General features: G+C 35.9%; 1 protein-coding gene across 2 annotated transcripts in view; it reads right to left on the bottom strand.

Annotated features, from left to right (window-relative positions):
* Positions 1–17,265, bottom strand: part of LOC144973261 (polycomb protein suz12-like) — a 35,920-nt gene extending 18,655 nt beyond the window's left edge. For both annotated transcript variants that reach the window (XM_078915505.1, XM_078915506.1), the window contains exons 1-8: positions 17,091–17,265; positions 14,630–14,676; positions 12,847–12,911; positions 10,811–10,885; positions 9,227–9,279; positions 8,383–8,450; positions 7,056–7,287; positions 288–490 (exon numbers count right to left, since the gene is read on the bottom strand). In XM_078915505.1, coding sequence (XP_078771631.1) covers positions 288–490; positions 7,056–7,287; positions 8,383–8,450; positions 9,227–9,279; positions 10,811–10,885; positions 12,847–12,911; positions 14,630–14,676; positions 17,091–17,196 — 849 coding nt within the window. In that variant the 5' untranslated portion in view covers positions 17,197–17,265. The remainder of the gene's footprint in view (positions 1–287; positions 491–7,055; positions 7,288–8,382; positions 8,451–9,226; positions 9,280–10,810; positions 10,886–12,846; positions 12,912–14,629; positions 14,677–17,090) is intronic.
* Between the last annotated feature and the right edge of the window lie 991 nt (positions 17,266–18,256).

Here is an 18,256-nt window from a genome sequence, read left to right as displayed (position 1 = left end):
AAAGCAACTCAGAAAATAGGTATAGGGGGATAGAAGACGCAGAAAGTGACCTCCTGCCCACCATGGTCAAAAGATCCCATCTCTGTCCACCCAGCTGTTACAATTAAGGGTAATTGAGTCTATAAGATCTGTTAAATGCTAGTTAGTACAATTAACTCCTCCTCCGTCAATACCATTGGTCTAAACAATTATCTTGAGATGAATGGACTTCACGCACCCCTGATTCATTTGATTGATCTACCAGAAACCAGAAATTTTTACTTGACTAAGAATGAGCCAGTACTCACTTTGCCAGAGAAAGACTCCCATGTTTTCAACAGCTTTTTCTTTTCTGAACCATCCGCTGCCTCCACCCCTAGTTCATATTCACCAGGGACCAGCAGACATGTCTTTGCTTTGTCATACACAACCAGTTCTCTGCTGAGAGTCAATGTCTCCTCTTCCAAAGAGGAAATGCGCCCATTTCTACGTCTTTTAATTGGCGGCTCACCTTAAATTTTAAAATTATATATTTATATATACATATATGTATAAATGATACAAAGAAAGAAAGTTGTACATGTAGGTAATTGACCCAGTGTTGAATTTCCAATCAATGGAATCGAACTACCAACCAATAACACCAGTGAATCAGAATGTTGAAATAGTGGTATCATTCCTTTAAAATATTCTTGCATCCGGCTTGATACACTAATATGAGACATTAGGAAATGAAATGTCTTTGCTATGAAATCAAATAGAAAATTGTTATTTAAAAAAAAAAAAACCTCATAAGGCTCTCTGGTGAGGCATATTAATTGTGCAATCCGCACTCAATCATCCATGACAATAAACCAAGGACATTTTTTTTTAAATCACACAAAAAAAAAAAACAACCAGGATTTCAAGGATTTTGTTAAGACTTCTTAAAAAGAGGAAAAGTCCTGGTGGAACTCAAGAATTGGCAGCTCTTCAACCATCATGCTTTAGTTTATATTTTACCCCAAACAAAACATTATTTTCTTAAATTAAAAAATGAAAGGGGTATTAAAAAAATTTAAATTAACCATCACATCTCAAGCGGATATAGATAGTACGAAGTTGACGTCACTTGGGTCTTTGTTATTGTTTTTTGCCATCCATGTTTATGAGTAATTCTCACTAAACTGTATTAACTAGACTATAAACGTTCAAGGTAACACAAAGTTTTGTGTGGTTGTCCGTTATACTTCCAGATGGCAATTTTGTGAGCTTCTTAGCCAAGCGCATACTATCTATATTGACAATACTTAGATATTGATCAACATGACACCAAAGTCCCATTAAAAAATCTGCTTTTTTTGTTGCTGCTATATAAATATCAACATCAAATTTACCAGAAGAGGGTTGTATCGAAATAGCGATATATCAATATCGGGAATAATTAGTCTTTAAAAATACAAGAATACGACTTTGAGCAACCCAGTGCCACTTGACACATCCCCGTCCTATGAGGCTTGGATTATAACTTCATCACGCAGGCTTCAACAAGACAGAAGGAGCAACCCAGCCTCCTCACAGCATACATAACAATAACAGTTTAGTTGAGACGGTATCCAGTTCCTGACACCTGCTGACCCAGTCACGGTGAGCGGTCAATCACCGAGAGGAATTTACCTAACGGGGATTGTCGTTTCACTCAATTTAACAATGTTTTGTTTTATTGTCTGTAAGACACCCATATTGAATGAGTTGAAATATCACTACTTGGTATAAAAGTTTATATTTTCTACTTTTACTGTGTTTTTTTATCTTTTCATAGTATTACTAGATTTCTCAATATAAATTATCAATGAACGGTAACAAATTACACAAAAAATATAGTGGGTGCAACATTAAAAAAATTAGAGGAAAAAAAACGCTATGGATTTGTCTGAATTTTATGTATTATAAAGACAAGATGTAAATACTTCTCCTCACAAAAAACGTATTTGTCCTCAACAAAAATATATCCGCTACGAGCATTCAAACTCGTCAGTGTAGTTTGGGGCTGGTCTTTAACTGCATTGTGTTGATGACAAATCGCATTTTATTCATATCATTGATAATGCCAGATGCTCTTTTTTCCAATTGTGCTGTTGTTTGGTGACAGCTCTCTGTGCCTTGTTCTCCAAGAAGTCTAAGTCCAAATTTATATTGAGTGATGTGTGGTATGCAGTGGTACTCAAGGAGGTGTGTTTTGGGATTATTTTGTTTAGAAAATATTTTCTGTATGTATCCGTGTAATGTTTTATTGCACTTTGAATATATTGGATTGTGTCTGCTTTGATCGATTTTGTGTGTGAAATAAAGTTGTACACATGACTATAGCAGACCTGCCAATGGTCCCGGTAAAACCGGGATCATCCCGTTTTTTAAGGTCAAATCCCGCTGTCCCGTGTATGGTTTTAAAGTCCCGATTTATGGATGGGTATCGGTACTTGATATAATATTTTTTTAACGAATTTTTTATTTTCCGAATCAACGAGCATTTACAAATTTATCGATTATTGATAACGGAATCGATACCGTATCGGTACAATTTTTGTTAATAAATCTTATGCGAATATTGATTCTCGCGATATCGATTATTCCATTTTGATACTATATTTTGAACTGCTCGACTGTCTTCGGAACAGAATATAAATAGCGCCAGAAGTGAATTGAGTCTCATTTTCTTGTCTTGACATCGCCATTTCACTTCAGTTCCATTTCGGCATTATCACTACTCATTTTCGATTGTGGATTTATATTTAAGTTCTTTTTATTTTTTTTGTGGCTTCAATTTCTATTTAACTATCATGGCACCTCCAGCTAAAAAACCAAAGAACATGTGTAAATTCAGGAGTGATTTCACTATGGAATTTCCATCGATCATTTCGTCGAAAAAGAGTGAACATCATGCGCATTGCACGGCATGCAAAACGGACTTTCTCATTTCACATGGAGGAAGAAATGATGTGACCAACCATGTTTCAACCAAGAAACATACAGAAGCTGCATCATCTACAAAGTCAGCTCCTATTTCATCATTCTTTTCAAGAAACTCAGAGGAAGATTTGTTTAAAAAGCAGGTCACACGTGCAGAGCTTCTTTTTGTTTTTTTTTCTTATTGAACACAATATGCCGTTAGCCATTTCTGACCACGCAGGTCCATTGTTTAAAACTATGTTCCCTGATTCCAAAATTGCCCAGTCGTTCACTTGTGCACGGACAAAAGCTACTGCACTGACAAAATCTTTAGCTCAGCATTACTCTGCCAACCTCGTCACTACTCTACAGACACAGCCATTCAGTCTTGCGACAGATGGAAGCCATGATGGAGGGTCTTCACAGATCTACCCTGTTGTTGTGAGATTCTATGACAGAGTCAAAGGAGCTGTCGTGACTCAATTGCTCAGTGTTGTGGAATGTAATGGGAATTCAACTGGGAGAATATTTTTCTGATGCTTAATAAGGTTCTAACAAAATTCTCTATTCCTTGGAAGAATGTTATTTCATTCTGCAGTGACAATGCTTCAGTGATGATGGGTGTTCATAAAGGTGTTGTGAAGTTCATCAAGGATCTTCAACCAGGAGTATATGTGAATGGTTGTGCATGCCATCTACTTCACCTTGCAGCCAAAGCTGGAAGTAAAGAATTACGGAAAGACATTGAAGGTACTTTGATTGACATATATTATTTCTTAGATAAAAGCACCAAGAGACAAAAGGAATTCAGGAGATTTCAGATCGACTGTGGTGTTAATCTGCATAAGATTTTAAAGCACGGAGTGACCCGTTGGCTCTCACTGCATACCTGTGTTACTCGCCTAATTGAACAATGGGAACCGCTTAAACTTTACTTTACTGCAGAATTTAATGCATTGAGCGATTCACAACAAAAAAGCAGTAAAAATGACAGGATCAGAAGAGTTAATAGATTTTTCACCAGTCCAACTTCTCGTCTCTATTGCCTCTTTCTGCGGGATGCCTTGCCACTGTTCACATCATGCAACCTTGCTTTTCAACAGGACTCTCCTCAAATCCATGTAATGATGCAACGTCTTCATGACCTGTTCACAGAGCTATTAATTCGATTTGTGAAGACATCAGCAATTGAAAGTGAGTCAAACATTTTTCAGATTGAGCACTGGCTTCGAAAAAAACCAAGTACCGAGGGAGGAACTGAAAATTGGCAGTGATGCTAGGGCTTATTTGTGTACTCTTAAGGCAGAGAAGAATATAGATAAGTCGGATGAAGATGAGTTTGTTAAAGATGTCAGAAATATCTATAGCTCTTCTTTAAAATACATTGTCTCTAAATTTCCTTTAGACGACGACGTTTTGAAGCATGCTCAGTTGCTAAACATTAGAGAAAAATCAAAAATTCCTGAGGCTAGTGTTTCATTTCTAAATGATAAGTTTGGAATCGTGCCTCTAGAACACACAGATCAATTGTTGTGCGAATTTGCAAAATTCAGGATAACAAAGTTTGATGAGGATGTAACAGAGGAGAAAACAGTGGACAGACAGTGGCATGGTATCAGCCAGCTAGAGACCATGGACAGGGAGCAGAAATTTCCATTACTATGTAAATTGGCTGAGGCTGTACTTTCAATCCCCCACTCAAATGCAGACAGTGAGCGAATTTTTCAATGGTTCACAAAAACCATACTGAGTTTAGGTCAGCAATGTCAACAGAGACTCTCTCATCATTGATGGTGATGAAAACTCAACTGCTTGCTCAAGACTGGAAGTGTTTCTCTGTCGGCATGGAGGATACACTCTTGAAAAAGATCAGGAGTGCTACCTCTGATTCCCTGCAGAAATAATGCTGCATCTGTGATGCAGCTTGTAAATATGTACATAGGATTCTTCGTATTTTGGTGAGTATAAATTATGTATTTTGCTGTAAAAGGTAGTTTTTTCGGTTTGAAAATTAAAATCCCAGTTTTGCCTGTAAAATCCCAGTTTGTGGCCTCACAGGTCCCAGGTTTGCTGGTGAGAAGGTTGGCAGGTCTGCTATAGGCCTTGTTTATATTGTCGAAAATGAATCCAATACTGCAAGCGTCGTCAATGATGAGTGGGTCGTGGGTGCAGTCCTTTGTTTGTTGGATAATTGTATGTGTGAGTTGCGTGTAGACTTTTCCTTGTAAATATTTGTGACAGTGGTTGCCAATGAATGACCTGCTGTGGTAAGCCCGTGGTGTAATGCGGTATTCTGTCCAATTCAGAGGCAATAGGACCATCCCTGAGGGTGAGTGGCTCGTGCATGAGATTTGAAAGTCTCTCCTGCGTTTTGGAGTTTGTTGTTATATTCTACTCTGTCGATATCAAACATGCAAGTGCAACCCGTTTCAAGGTTGATTTATTTATTATTAGCATCTTGGCAATGAGCAAATACAAAGAAGCTAATGAGTCGTGTGTTCAATATGCTATATAATGTGTACTTTTTACACATAAATTATGAGTGTGTTCCTTGCTTGGCCAATGCCGTGTCAGTCCCATAGACTAAAACAATGTCATTAGAATAATTTGAACATTTAAATGGTTTCTTGCGGCACGTTTCTATTTCTGTGTTAAACAAATCATACCACATGTCCTACATAATGAATTCACTGCTTGGTTATGACTTGCAATTGTGTGGTCCATGCTGTAAGAGAAAATTCAAAATTAACTGAGCGATGTAAGCAATGATATAGTGAATTGATGAATAAAATGAGTTTTAAAACACTCTGTATTACTTCTCATATCCATGCATACATAACATCGTACATAAAATTTGGAACAAGAAAAACCGAATACTTCACCCAATTTGGTGAAAGAAAGGGGGAGCAGGAAAATTCTAACATATTTTGAAATTGAACTTGGATCATTTACACGTAAGTCTAATGCTCAAGCAGTTGAGCTAAGTTGAGGCCCAACACACTATGTCAGTTAAAATTAAACATTAGCAAGATAATTCAAATTATGCAATTTAAAAATCAAATTAACTCACCATTGAAAAAAATAGAAAAAAAATATACTTAACAATAAAACCGCAGCGAAATATTACGTTTCAAGAACAAGACTAAAGAAGTAATATCATTATTACCTGACCTTCCGCGGAAAAATAATCGTTACAAAATAATGAAAACTGAAGACTAAATGAAACTTACCTCATTTCGTAATAAAACTTGTGCCTTGGGAATCACACCAAAAAAATTTGAAATTTATAGGAAAGTCTTTTTATAATCCTGAGGTAATTACAAGTACAGTACAAACTTTGAGTACTCATACTCGGTATTTTTAGTATCAGATATCTATGAAAACTGCCGAAAATCGCCAAAATGATGTCGTTATTTGGAGGTTTTATCAGCGGGAAACTAAACGGTCAGATTTATAGTGCAGTTTAGACGCCGTGTCCTGCACAACGCAAGCCACAATGTCAGAGCTTGAAATCCTTTTTGAGAGGCCATCCTGCCACTTGACACGATGCCTGAGGACTACAATGTCATTAATTAGAACCTTGAGGTTACCAATGTGACAGTCGGATTAGGATATTTCACCAATTTAAAACCATGCCACAACAGCAACTATCAAGACCCTGCCCTATGCTGCTTTGCAGAACATCCTGACGGATGCTTCTTTATTTAACATCAATGCCAGTGTTAATGACAAGGTCTACAAAACGATCCCAGGCTTTCAAAACAGATTATAATAAAGGACTTATTAAGGCCAAATTAAGTGAAATGTCCTAAATTTCAAAATCGGACCTTTCAAGGGCACAAAATCAACCAGCGACTCCATTGTTGTTTGTTGTCATCTCAATTATTATTTTTTAAATTTTTGTGGGTAAAAGATAACTGAATTATAACTGATTCCCCCCCCCCCTCCAAGTTTTCACTTTCTAAGCCAAGCGAAGGGTGCCAACTAATGCAAATTCAAATTGTTTTCTCACTTAAAACCTCATCTCCTAAACAGCATTACATGGTAAATAAATGTCCCACTTACAGTGCAAACTTCCTCGAGTACTGAAAGAGATGATAGCAGAACTGGGTAGACAAACACAAACATACACTGGCACAATAACTTACTCGGTGAGTAAATCTCCCCACACACCCCACCAGTGGTAGCATCAGATTCTCTTAGAGTGGCACAGTTGACTCGGAATGTAAGTACATGTGACCTAACCACATGACCATTCTGGTACAGAAAAGTGGAGCTTGGAATCTCCAGAGACTCTGTCTTGTACACAGCCCTAGCCTTGGGATTGACCGGCACTTTGATTTTCTTGAGGAACACCGGAACTATTGGCACTGGGGAATCCTATGTAAGGAAAGAAAAGAAAAAGGAATTCAAAACCTTTTCTCACAAAAAATCTGGGTTTTATGGCGCTTATAACTATATATTTGACTGTTTCCATCCCCCCCCCCCCCCCCCCCCCCCCCGAGCCAAGGACCCCAGCCAGGACAAAACTAAGTAATCTCGTTCCAAGACAAAGACAGTAATTGAAAACAGATACAGGGGGATAGAAGAGACAGCAAGTACTTCCCTCCCACTATGGGAGGTCGGGAACCCCACCCAGTAAGTGAGGAATAGTTGGTACTTGTAAACAAGAACCACAGTAGCATACGATGACCATCAACTGTAAAATGTTTCGGAAATTTAAAAAATTTGATGGGAACCTAAAAAAGGGAGTATAATTTAGGTGATAGTGTAGACCAACAGAAAAAGGGTAAAAAATAAATCAGAAGGAAAAGAAACACACGGTGTTGCATTTAGGATTTTAAGCTTCACTACAATCATATTGAACCAGTAATTTTAGAGTTGCTCCTTTGTTATTTTACTTATTCCCGTCCCTCATCGATGTGATTTGGGTCGTGAACACATCTCCGGTTGTCCTATCAGCTGCAGCAGTAAAGGCCTCCCTCCAGGATGAAAACCTTTATTTCCTTCCTTCTAAACAATCCTCTATGTTTCTCTGGGTCCCTCTCTTTCTCTATCGGGTTCCAAAGTTAGTGCCATATATAGGAGGCGGTTGTTTGACATTATTATGACATGTCCTATCATCCCCACCTTTTGACGGCCATCATGAAACTTACTTTATTCCTGATCCCCTCCTTTGACACCTTCATTGGCCATCTTTTTAAAAGTCGTTCTACCACTCTCACCTTTTTCTCAACTCTAGCATTTTAGGAAAACAAATGAGATAGTATAAGAGCTTTCTGACTCAATCATGAGCAATTTTTCCTTTGGCATTGTTTCAGACCCCATGAGCCACTTCATAACTTTATCTCAAGGGGAGTCAGAGTTCAATCCATGCGTCAAAGCCTTTGAAACATATTTTATGAAAATAACTTTTCAAATACCTGGTAAATTCCAAAAGCAAAACTGAGGTAGAAAGAAATAATGATTACTTACTTTCCTTTTTTTCTGGCATATTCTGAGCAGCTGAATTTCAACATCCGCATATTCTGCCTCTGTGGCAACTGAAATGGAGATGATAAATTTTCTTAAAATAATGTGAACTGCACAAAAACTCATACATAAAATTTGAGACACTTTTGATTAATTAAAATAGCTTAAATATTATTCAAGAAACTATAAAAGGGACCCAAGACGCTATTAAAAAGAACAATCCTAAAATTATACTAGCAATGTTAGAATAAAATGATTCACTACACTGCTGATCAGAGCAATTTTTATAATTTTACTAAGTTAGAATCTAACACCTTTTGTAAGGCTTCACATCTGTAATCCAAATTAATTTGCTTCAGGAAAGTCTCATGCTGCTAATACTTATTTACAATGTATCCATAGAGGATAAGAAAACAGCCAGACTACACCAAATTGAAAATGATCCTCATTTGCTTGAGAGTCAAATGACCAAATGACTCATAATAACATCCAACAGGGAGGGTGGGTTGGTAATTTTCACAAACTTTTTGAGATTGTTGGCAATTACCATGGTCGACAAAGTGGCACAATTTGGAAGTTCACCCTATGTGAAGGTTTCGCACAATAAACAGTTCAGAGCATGGACTGGGCGCTAAAAAATTCTTTCATCTACAACACTGGGACACCAAGAAAGATTGCACTAAATATGCCTCTGTGCCATCTAGCTACTGTATCACTACTGGGTAAAAGCAAAAGTACCTAACCTGCATGAATATATTTGAGCAAAGAGAATATATACATATAATTTTTCCCTTTTCATTCAGTATAAAAGCAAATTTACAACAATCAACAGAAAAAGACAACTTACATTCTGCTATATGAAATCCTGAAAATGTTAGCCTCAATGTCTCATGGCGGAATCTGGGTAAAATAAAAAGAAATTAGGTGACTGTAACAAGCAATATACACGATTCATATGAAATCTATGCTCCATTTGATTTAAATTTATTAATAATAAATTAAACAATAGAGTACAGATTTGATGGTGGGAGAGACTCTAAGTCACAGAAACGTCAACTTAAAATTTGGCTCACAGGAATTTCAGACACCATTCAGAGGAATTTCAATGCCGAAAGAGCAATCTAATGGAATTTGGCATTGTGATTACCTATTGTGTAGATCTTAATAGATAACAAATTAGAACTATATTATGATATCTAAACACGATGCCAAAAATCCACCCCAAAGTCCAAAAAATAATGATTGTGATTCTCAAAATGAGCTTTTATATATCCACTAAACCTGCTCAAAGCACTTTACAAGGGTCCCTGACCAACAACAACATTTAACATGTAGGACGGGACATGACGCCTGTAGGCAATATTGCAATTTTTTTCGGACAGAGACAATGCTGTTAACGTCCAGGTACTCATTTTACACCTGAGTACGGTGAGAGAATGTGAGTAAAGAGCCTTTTCCAAGGACTCAAACTATGAGTCGAGCAAGGCTCGAACCCAGGACCTTCTGATTTGAAAGTGAGTGTCATACCACAAGACCACATAGCCGCACAATTTAGTGGTGGTGGTAGTGAAGATGGCACGTAGAAGTAGTGGTAGTGATACAATGTGAGATGGTGGTTGTAGTAGTAGTGATGATGACGTGGTGGTGGTGGTGGTTGTAGTAGTAGTGGTAGTGATGATGATGTGGTGTTGGTGGTGGTTGTGAAATTGGAAGTGATAATGATGTGTTAGTGGTAGTGATAATGATGTAGTGGTGGTGGTTGTAGTGGTAGTGATGATGATAGTTGTAGTGTAGTGATTGTAGTTGTAGTAATAGGTGGTGGTGGTTGTTTTAATAGCAGTGGTAGTGATGATGATGTGAAATGTTGTGGTGATGGTTGCAGTTGTAGTGATAGTGATGATAATGTGGTGGTGGTGGTAGTGATGATCAGGGTGACCAGCAAAATTTCAGAGTCAAATTTAAGACCTTGAAACAAAATTTATGACCTAGGAAATCAAAATAGTTTATTTAATTGAATTGAGTTGTCGCTTGTTCTCATTAAATGGAACAAATAGATTTGACATCCTATTGAGGAAAACCTGTTCATTCTTCATATCGTACCCCTCTACCCTGAAGAGGACAAAGCAAAGGATCAATTCAAAGAATGAGTGCCTTTAGAATTAATTAGGAAAATGCCATATAATTTTCAAGTTTATTTTCAAGGTAAAAATTTACTTTCAGCAGCTTTTCATTTTTTTAAAATAATAATAAAAGTTTAATATGCTGGAATTATCATTGTGATAAAACAATTCAAACAATTCCAGAACCTCTCTAATTATTAAAATTGATCATCTTTTTTTTTTTAGGCAAGATCAATACAATGTATTTCTTTTTCTAAACATGAATTACAAATCAATAACATCAAACAGCTCTCTTAAAAAGACAATCTTACTTGCTTTTAGATGCCTGATTTTTGTCACATTTAGACTGAAGCCCTGGAAGAATAGAGTCGACTTGAAATGTTTTGCTGTAAAATAAGAAAAATTAAATAAGAAAAATTTTAAATCTTAAAAATAAAATATTGGTAATGAAAATGATTCAGTTTGTAATATAAAGTTGTTTTTTTAAATTTATTTAAGACAAAAAGATTAAAGTAGTAAACTAAAAATAGAAGAGATATTAAATAGACCTGTAAATGAGCTCTATAAAAATTGACTGAAACTCTTCGACAAACTGAAGATTCAATTATTTAAAAAAAAATAAGGGCATCATTGGAGAGGAGGGGTGATAAATACAATACATTAAAATAGTGGGTGTTATTTCTTACTGGAAGTATGACTGCCATAATTTGATGTAGAAGGAATGCAAAATAAGCATGTCATTCATATAGGTAAAGATGACTTCATCAAAGTCATATTCCTGCCTCTGGAATTTTTTTTGACATAGAAAAATAATCACCATTAACTTCTAGCCATGACCAATTGAATTTATTCCTCACACTCACATCTTTAACTTTATCGATGCTCGACAAGTCTGAATTGCGATCCACGAACAGCTCAGCCATTGTGAGAACATTAGAATAAGTAGCAATGAGCAAACTTGATTTTCAATCAGTAAATGACAAAGAAAAAAAAACTTAAATAAATATGACTTCTGGCCAATACACTGAATTATTAAGTAGAAGTGAATTATCAAGAAGAAACTTCGGCAGGCGTAGCGGAAAAATTCAAAGAATCGAAATGAAGGTAAATCGCCACAAAACAGCAAGCTCGCTTGGGCTTGAGCAAAACAATGGCAGAAAACGTCCTGATTTGCACGGGAATTAATTAGGCTACTTACCATTGTTCCTTATAATCAGGTACTCAATCAGTGAAGAAACGGTCAACCAGTTTGTTTACAATGTGAGGCAATCGAAATGTGCTTGTTAGCAATCTATCCTAATCTAACTTTCGATTTAAAGGTGTCTCCATCATCAACTAGAGATGTTACTTCAGGCATTCGCATTTTTTTTTTTTTATACTTTTAAAACCCAGCTTGTAATTGTGGTCAATTTTGGCTTAGACGAAACAGTGAAATTTATCGCTCGGCGGCTCAGTTGGGATCACGACAGGTTGGAAAGTGAAAAAATAATTTAACGAAGGCTGTGTGAAATTACACTGGGATGTGTTCAGTCACGACAATTCTAAAAAGCGCTGCTTAGCCTTGGCAATAAATCCATCGTTAATATTAACGGCTCCCATGAGCTATGCGTAGCGTTATGGAACACTCCTAATTAATTTACGGTCATTCGACTACGATTTGTGAATTCTTTCTTTCTTCACTTCTTTCTTTCTTTCCTTTTTTTTAAATATTTGAATTTGACAAATTGACTGATTTCAGTTAATTGACTGAGAATTTACAGGTCTAATAAAACACAAATCAACTGTCGGTTAGTATCATCATAAATCTGAATGTATTTTCAACTCTTTAAATAAACTATTCTTATATTCCAAGAATATGGAAGGCAAAATGGGTTTGGTCATGCACTTGATTTTTTTAAAAACACAAAAATAGAATCCATGAGACATCTTAACCTTCTGGGTTTGTAACAATTGTCAGAGAAAAGATAAGAAAGAGAAACTGAGAGCCGATGGTTTTCATAGATTTGAAAACTAAAACCTTTGCATTATTTCATTTTTACAGCAGAACAGGGCAATTTCAATTTAAAACAAAAAACAAAAACCCAGATAAATTTCCAGGCACTATCACAACTTTGAAGACAGGAACATGTTAGCTTGAAGATAAGATGCCATTGGACAGTTCAAGACCTGTTATGCCGCTACAAAAAAATTAATTTCCCCTATCCAGAAATCCAGACAATGTCGATATCTGATGCCACATTTTGCACAATTTCAAATCATCATAACTTTGTGAATTTACCCATATAAATGTATTTTGGACAAAATTGTACGCAATTTTATACTGCTCGGAAAAGATGTAATTCATTACCGTTTACTGTTGGACACAGATCGTCTCTGTTTCATATAGGACAAGGTTCTGGGTAGGAAAATAGGCTGAAAAAGATGTCAGCAGAAAGAATATTTTATTATTTATATAGTTATCAAAATTATAATTCAGCATTATATCCCTGTCTACCCCTGTAATATCAAGACAGTAGTCTCTGTTTATAAGCACAATCTGTCTATAAAGTATGCATGAAACAGAATTTTTACTATATACCCCTTATACTTATAGGCACGCTAATCGTAAAGGGCTCCGCTTATAAGCATGATCACTTTTCTGACCATTATTCTAAAATGATAAAACATAAGAAAATATCAAAAGAAAGAAAAAGAAAATACCATGATTTTGTAGATACAAAAAATTGGCAATGACGGTTAACAGAATCCATCAAATGAAGTTTACGTGGCGTATGTCTGTGTTCAATCATTGCACAAAACAATTAACACCTTAGTGATGAAACGAGAAATGCACGCCTGTCTTAAAATCATGAGTGATAACAGTAGGCATGCTCTGAAACTCATTGAAACATTGTCGAATTGTAGTGACGTTGACATGGTGCTGGTAGCAGGGTTCAGACTGTCACCTGATGTGGTCATAATTAATTAATCATTGATCATGACAGTCTTTTTGATGACTATTGTTTGTAGAGTGTTCCTACGATACAAGGTATGAAGACAAGGTTCAAACCTTTGCGACTTTCTAGATTTCATGCATGTCTCGGTTGACAAGTCTATTTTTTGTCACATATCTGCAGTCTGCACCAATAACACCAGGGGTTAAATAAGCATTTAAAACCAGACTTACTTGCCGAGAACAGAGTCAAGAGTCTGAACCAGTTCCTTGAAATAGAGGATGGCATAAATAGATGCATCGAATCCAGATACAAACAAGCAACAATCACAAGCTTCTTTACCCTTCATTCCTAACCTATGACGTAATGTTACAGCATATTTTGGCAGATAAAGGATTTGTGTACCCTAAAAAAAAAAAACATTCGAAAAATTCTTTTACAAACAAAAAGAATTTTAATGGGCCAATGGCAATTCCAAGCATGCATACCTTTATTTTGAAACTCAGAGGATTTTTTTTAAAATACTGTAATATGAGAACTGAACGCAGATTTAGCAACAAAAATTCTGAATCCCTTTATATGCAATCTGTTTGATTCCCGAGGATCATGCTTATAAAGGGAGACCACTGTAATAATAATAATAATAATAATAATAAAATAAGAAGAAGAAGAAGAAGAAGAAGAAGAAGAAGAAGAAGAAGAAGAAGAAGAAGAAGAAGAAGAAGAAGAAGAAGAAGAAGAAGAAGAAGAAGAAGAAGAAAGATTAAGGAGCATTTTTACTCTGTAAATTAATGATTTTGACATCAGTGACCAAGTCTCATTTTGTGAATGTTTGAGTACAGTCAGAACTAGGCTAGTGATAATAAAAATAAAACATTTGACATTTGACCTGAATTATATTCTTCTGTTGGCTCAGAAGTGAAGGAATACCTAGATCAGCAGTGGATATTGAAAGAGTGCTAAAAGAATGCCTTAAAATTAAAATTAAAATTTAGCCTGTAATGGCTTAATAAGGGAATAAATAAAGCATTGCAAAATATGCTAAACACGGTGTAATTGTAGAAATGCACTATATTGTAAGCACATTTATTTCGTTATTTCTTAATTTTCTGAAATTCAACAAAAATGGAAATCAAACAAAATCACTTGAAAACAGGAACAGAAATGCCTGAAAGATGATACGTTATTGACACTTACCAAAACAACACTTCTTGTCCTGAGATAACGGTAAATCTGTGTGGGCTCTGATGAAAGATAAAATATAAATATAAAAATCTATAGCATTATCAATATTAACAAAAATAATAATAATATTGAAAAAAAACAAGAAAAAAAAAACAGAACAGAACAAATAATTAGAGCAAAATATATAATGAACTACAATTAAACAATTATCGGAGAAATAAAAAAAAATAATAATTTAAAAACTCCTGCTCAGTATAAAAACAACAAAAAGGAATGCAAACATCATTTGGGATGTTAAAAAAAGAAAGAAAAAGAAAGAAATAAAGAAGAAGAAGAAAAAAAAAGGAGGGAGTGAGCGGATTCTAACCAGTGCAACAAAAAGGAACAAAATAACGTGGTTCAACCCACTGAGCTGTCTATCCACACCGACATCTGTGTAACTTAAAATGCATATATTGAGGTCAGCATGAACAAATTATAGAAACAAAGGAAGATCAATAATTAATGTTAACAGGTAGATAGGTAGTGAAATTTTTAATGGTTGGTAGATCACTCGCTTCACACGCAAAGGGACCAAGATCGATCCAGGTGCAGTCGAGATTTTTTCGGACCCCTCTGTCCACCCAGCAGTGAATGGGTAGCTGAGTTTGTTAGATTTGGTGGAAAGTATTTTGAGATAGACTAACGTATTATCCAGAGGACAGCAAGCAATTGCTACAACTTTGCCCTGAATTTAAATCACATGCTGTCACTAAAATTTTTATTACAAATTTCTAATTTTTTAATTATCAAAAGCTAAATTATACCTATTTCATCCACAATCAAAAGATATACTTAATTGATATTGATTTAAACATAAACTAGGCACTTTGATAATTCCAGTCCAGTGGCCGCCGATAGGCTCACTGTAAGGTGAAACTCGTTTTTTGGAACTTTATTTTTGGCCCTTTACTGTTTTGGTCACCTATGTGACTAATTTAAGTATCATTTTAAAGGGCACAAAACAAGCTTTCTAACGGTGTATTTCATTCTTAATTACTGATTGTATTTCTCAGAAAGCTAATAAAATAAAAAATTATCAATTTTTGAATTACAAGAACTTTTTAAATTTGAAGAATATCTCTGCCAAACTTCATCAAAATTGATACACTCGCTCATTATTTTATTTTACCCGCCATCAACCCCACTTTTTAGGACAAGAACCTCATATTTTTTTCCATTTTCATTTAACCTTAATTTTTCCCATACTTTCCATACCTGAAAATGATTTATATGAAAATAAAGCTTATTTTCTGACCTTTAAAATTATACCCAACACTTGCATTTATTTTTTAATTGAAACAAAATTACTGAAAACAATAAATGGGCCATGTTGACTGCAAAACTCAAACTTTCCCGATCGCCGCGAGATGCTGGTTTTGAGGCAGCAGTGATATCACAGATTCTCTCTGTAAAATTGACAAAAAATTTCAACAGAAAAATATAAAAAACTCTGGAACCGTTAGTCGGAGAGAAACAAATAAGGTATCAAATTTTACGTTCTTTCAAGTCCCACCCCCCTGACTGGGTCAAATTAAGATATTTTGAGTTTGAAAATTTTACAAAGTGCCTACATAGGTAAACAACACCAAACAACAGGGTAATTCCTCCTGAAGAAAATAAGACATAAATTTGATAAATCATTAAAATTCACCCATAAACAAAAAAATCTATGGAACTTTTTCTGAGACTGAGACCCATCACTCAAAATCAAAAGTTAAAAAAATCGGGTCACTAGACCATTTATATCAGCTCACGACTGGAGTGCCAAATTGACGTTAGGCTGTCTGGCAATAACGACAGCCAAAGTCAAAGAGAAAATGACTGGGGATGTAGGAGCTTTCGGAAGGCCTCCCTCAGAGGCCTTCCGAAAGCTCCTACATCCACAGAATTCTTTTTTTTTTATATATATATTATATATATATAATGTTCTAGTACTAGAGTAGGGGGTTTGGGAGGGGGGAACCTTTTTTTTTTTTTTATTAGTCTCCCCTCTCCCAAACCAACTAGAACATACTATAAAACAAAAATACTGGGGATGTAGGAGCTTTCGGAAGGCCTCCCGAGTATTTAATATTGATAACATCACTCCTTGGCAATTGACCATTTGTCAAAATGTCAGTAAGTTCAAGTTCAAATTCAATAGGTCCTTGGCTTGGTCTTCGTCTTAGTCTTGGTCCTTGGCATAATTGACTTTGTTGACGTTACCAAGACTTAGCATAGCAACTCATCATATTCCTTTTTTGCTATAGGAAGTGAAATAATAATTTATACGTCAAAAATAACAGAATTTGGTATTCATTTCTAAGTGCAGACAATCAAAGAAGAAAGAGATTGAAAGTCGACTCTCGAAATATTCTCCGCTATCGATAATAGGCCATGCCTCTCCAAGCTGTGTTGGTATGTTTTACACATTATAAATGGAAAAACTTACTCTCAAAAGCTTGAAGGAACAATTCATGATCTGCTTCTTGATTATTTTCTCGTTTTTGATCTTTCGTTACCCCATTTGTTTCGGGTAATTTTCGTTTTGGTCCCATTGTTCAAGTCGGTCAATCTCTGTTGTGAATATCCGCGCGAACACAACAGAGAATCGACAATCGAATGAAGTGAATGAAGTCCGAAGTTGATGTTCAAGCTATCGCTGTCGAAAATGTCGTTCACTAGGCTACCAGTTGTAAATATTAAATTTTGTTTGCTTACCTGTGTGTATATTTAAATTATTATTTTATTGTTATCTTTTATTTTCTTCTCCTTTTTTTTAACCGTCTGTATGGGCCTTCATGTGAGCTTTTTCAGTTATTGGTCTGTCGAAAAATTACATGTGGGATAATCCAGGCCGAGTGACAAACTGTGATGTCGATGGCTCAGCGGTACTGCCTCTGAAGCGATATTGTGCATGGTCAGTGACAAAATGGGTGACAAAACTCTGCCCATTTGTTGTGTCTATAGGTGAGGCACCATATGCGAATCAGATAATTGATTGGATCTTTGGGCTTCCCTGGTTTTGGTAGTGCTACGAGTAACCCTTTGTTAATGCCCCGGATTTCATGCGTCTCAAATGATTTGTTGAAAGTTCTGCGATTTGCTCGTCAAGTGATGAAGGTCTATACTTGAGAAATCCCCCCCCCCCTCCCCCAATGCCGTCTTCACTTGATGATCTCTCGGTGTTCAATCTATTTACATTCGGTCGCACTTCTTTTTTAGTTATGGGAGTGTTGAATGGTCTGGGGTTTACTGATTCGTTCCTAAATTTATTTCTGTAATAGGTTGATACTGTCTCTTGTATGTACATGTAGGCCAGAGATTATTGTGCGCTTTTCATCTTCAACCTTTGGGTTTTCGAACGGCTTTCAATTAAGAAGCTTCATCGTTTTTAATATTTTACTAGCATTGCTTGCCTAGTCTATGTTTTGCACGAGTGAGTGTAAAGAGTATATGAAATAACAGAAATGCGTCAACTCAACCTGCCTCGTCTAATTCTTTATAACACATGTGTTATGTCCCAATGATTGGCCGAGGAGGTGCCGTGTCATATGTTCCCCTCTTGTCAGCCCCCTCCCAATCGTGTTACTTTCTGTTCTAAACCTAGAATTAGAT

Source organism: Berghia stephanieae, chromosome 5 (genome assembly GCF_034508935.2).
Source record: "Berghia stephanieae isolate SIO BIC M18660-M18661 chromosome 5, UCSD_Bste_1.3, whole genome shotgun sequence".
In the NCBI taxonomy this organism is placed as follows: Eukaryota; Metazoa; Mollusca; class Gastropoda; order Nudibranchia; family Aeolidiidae; genus Berghia; species Berghia stephanieae.
Note: the sequence above shows the minus strand (reverse complement) of the source record. Positions and strands in the feature narration are given on the sequence as shown.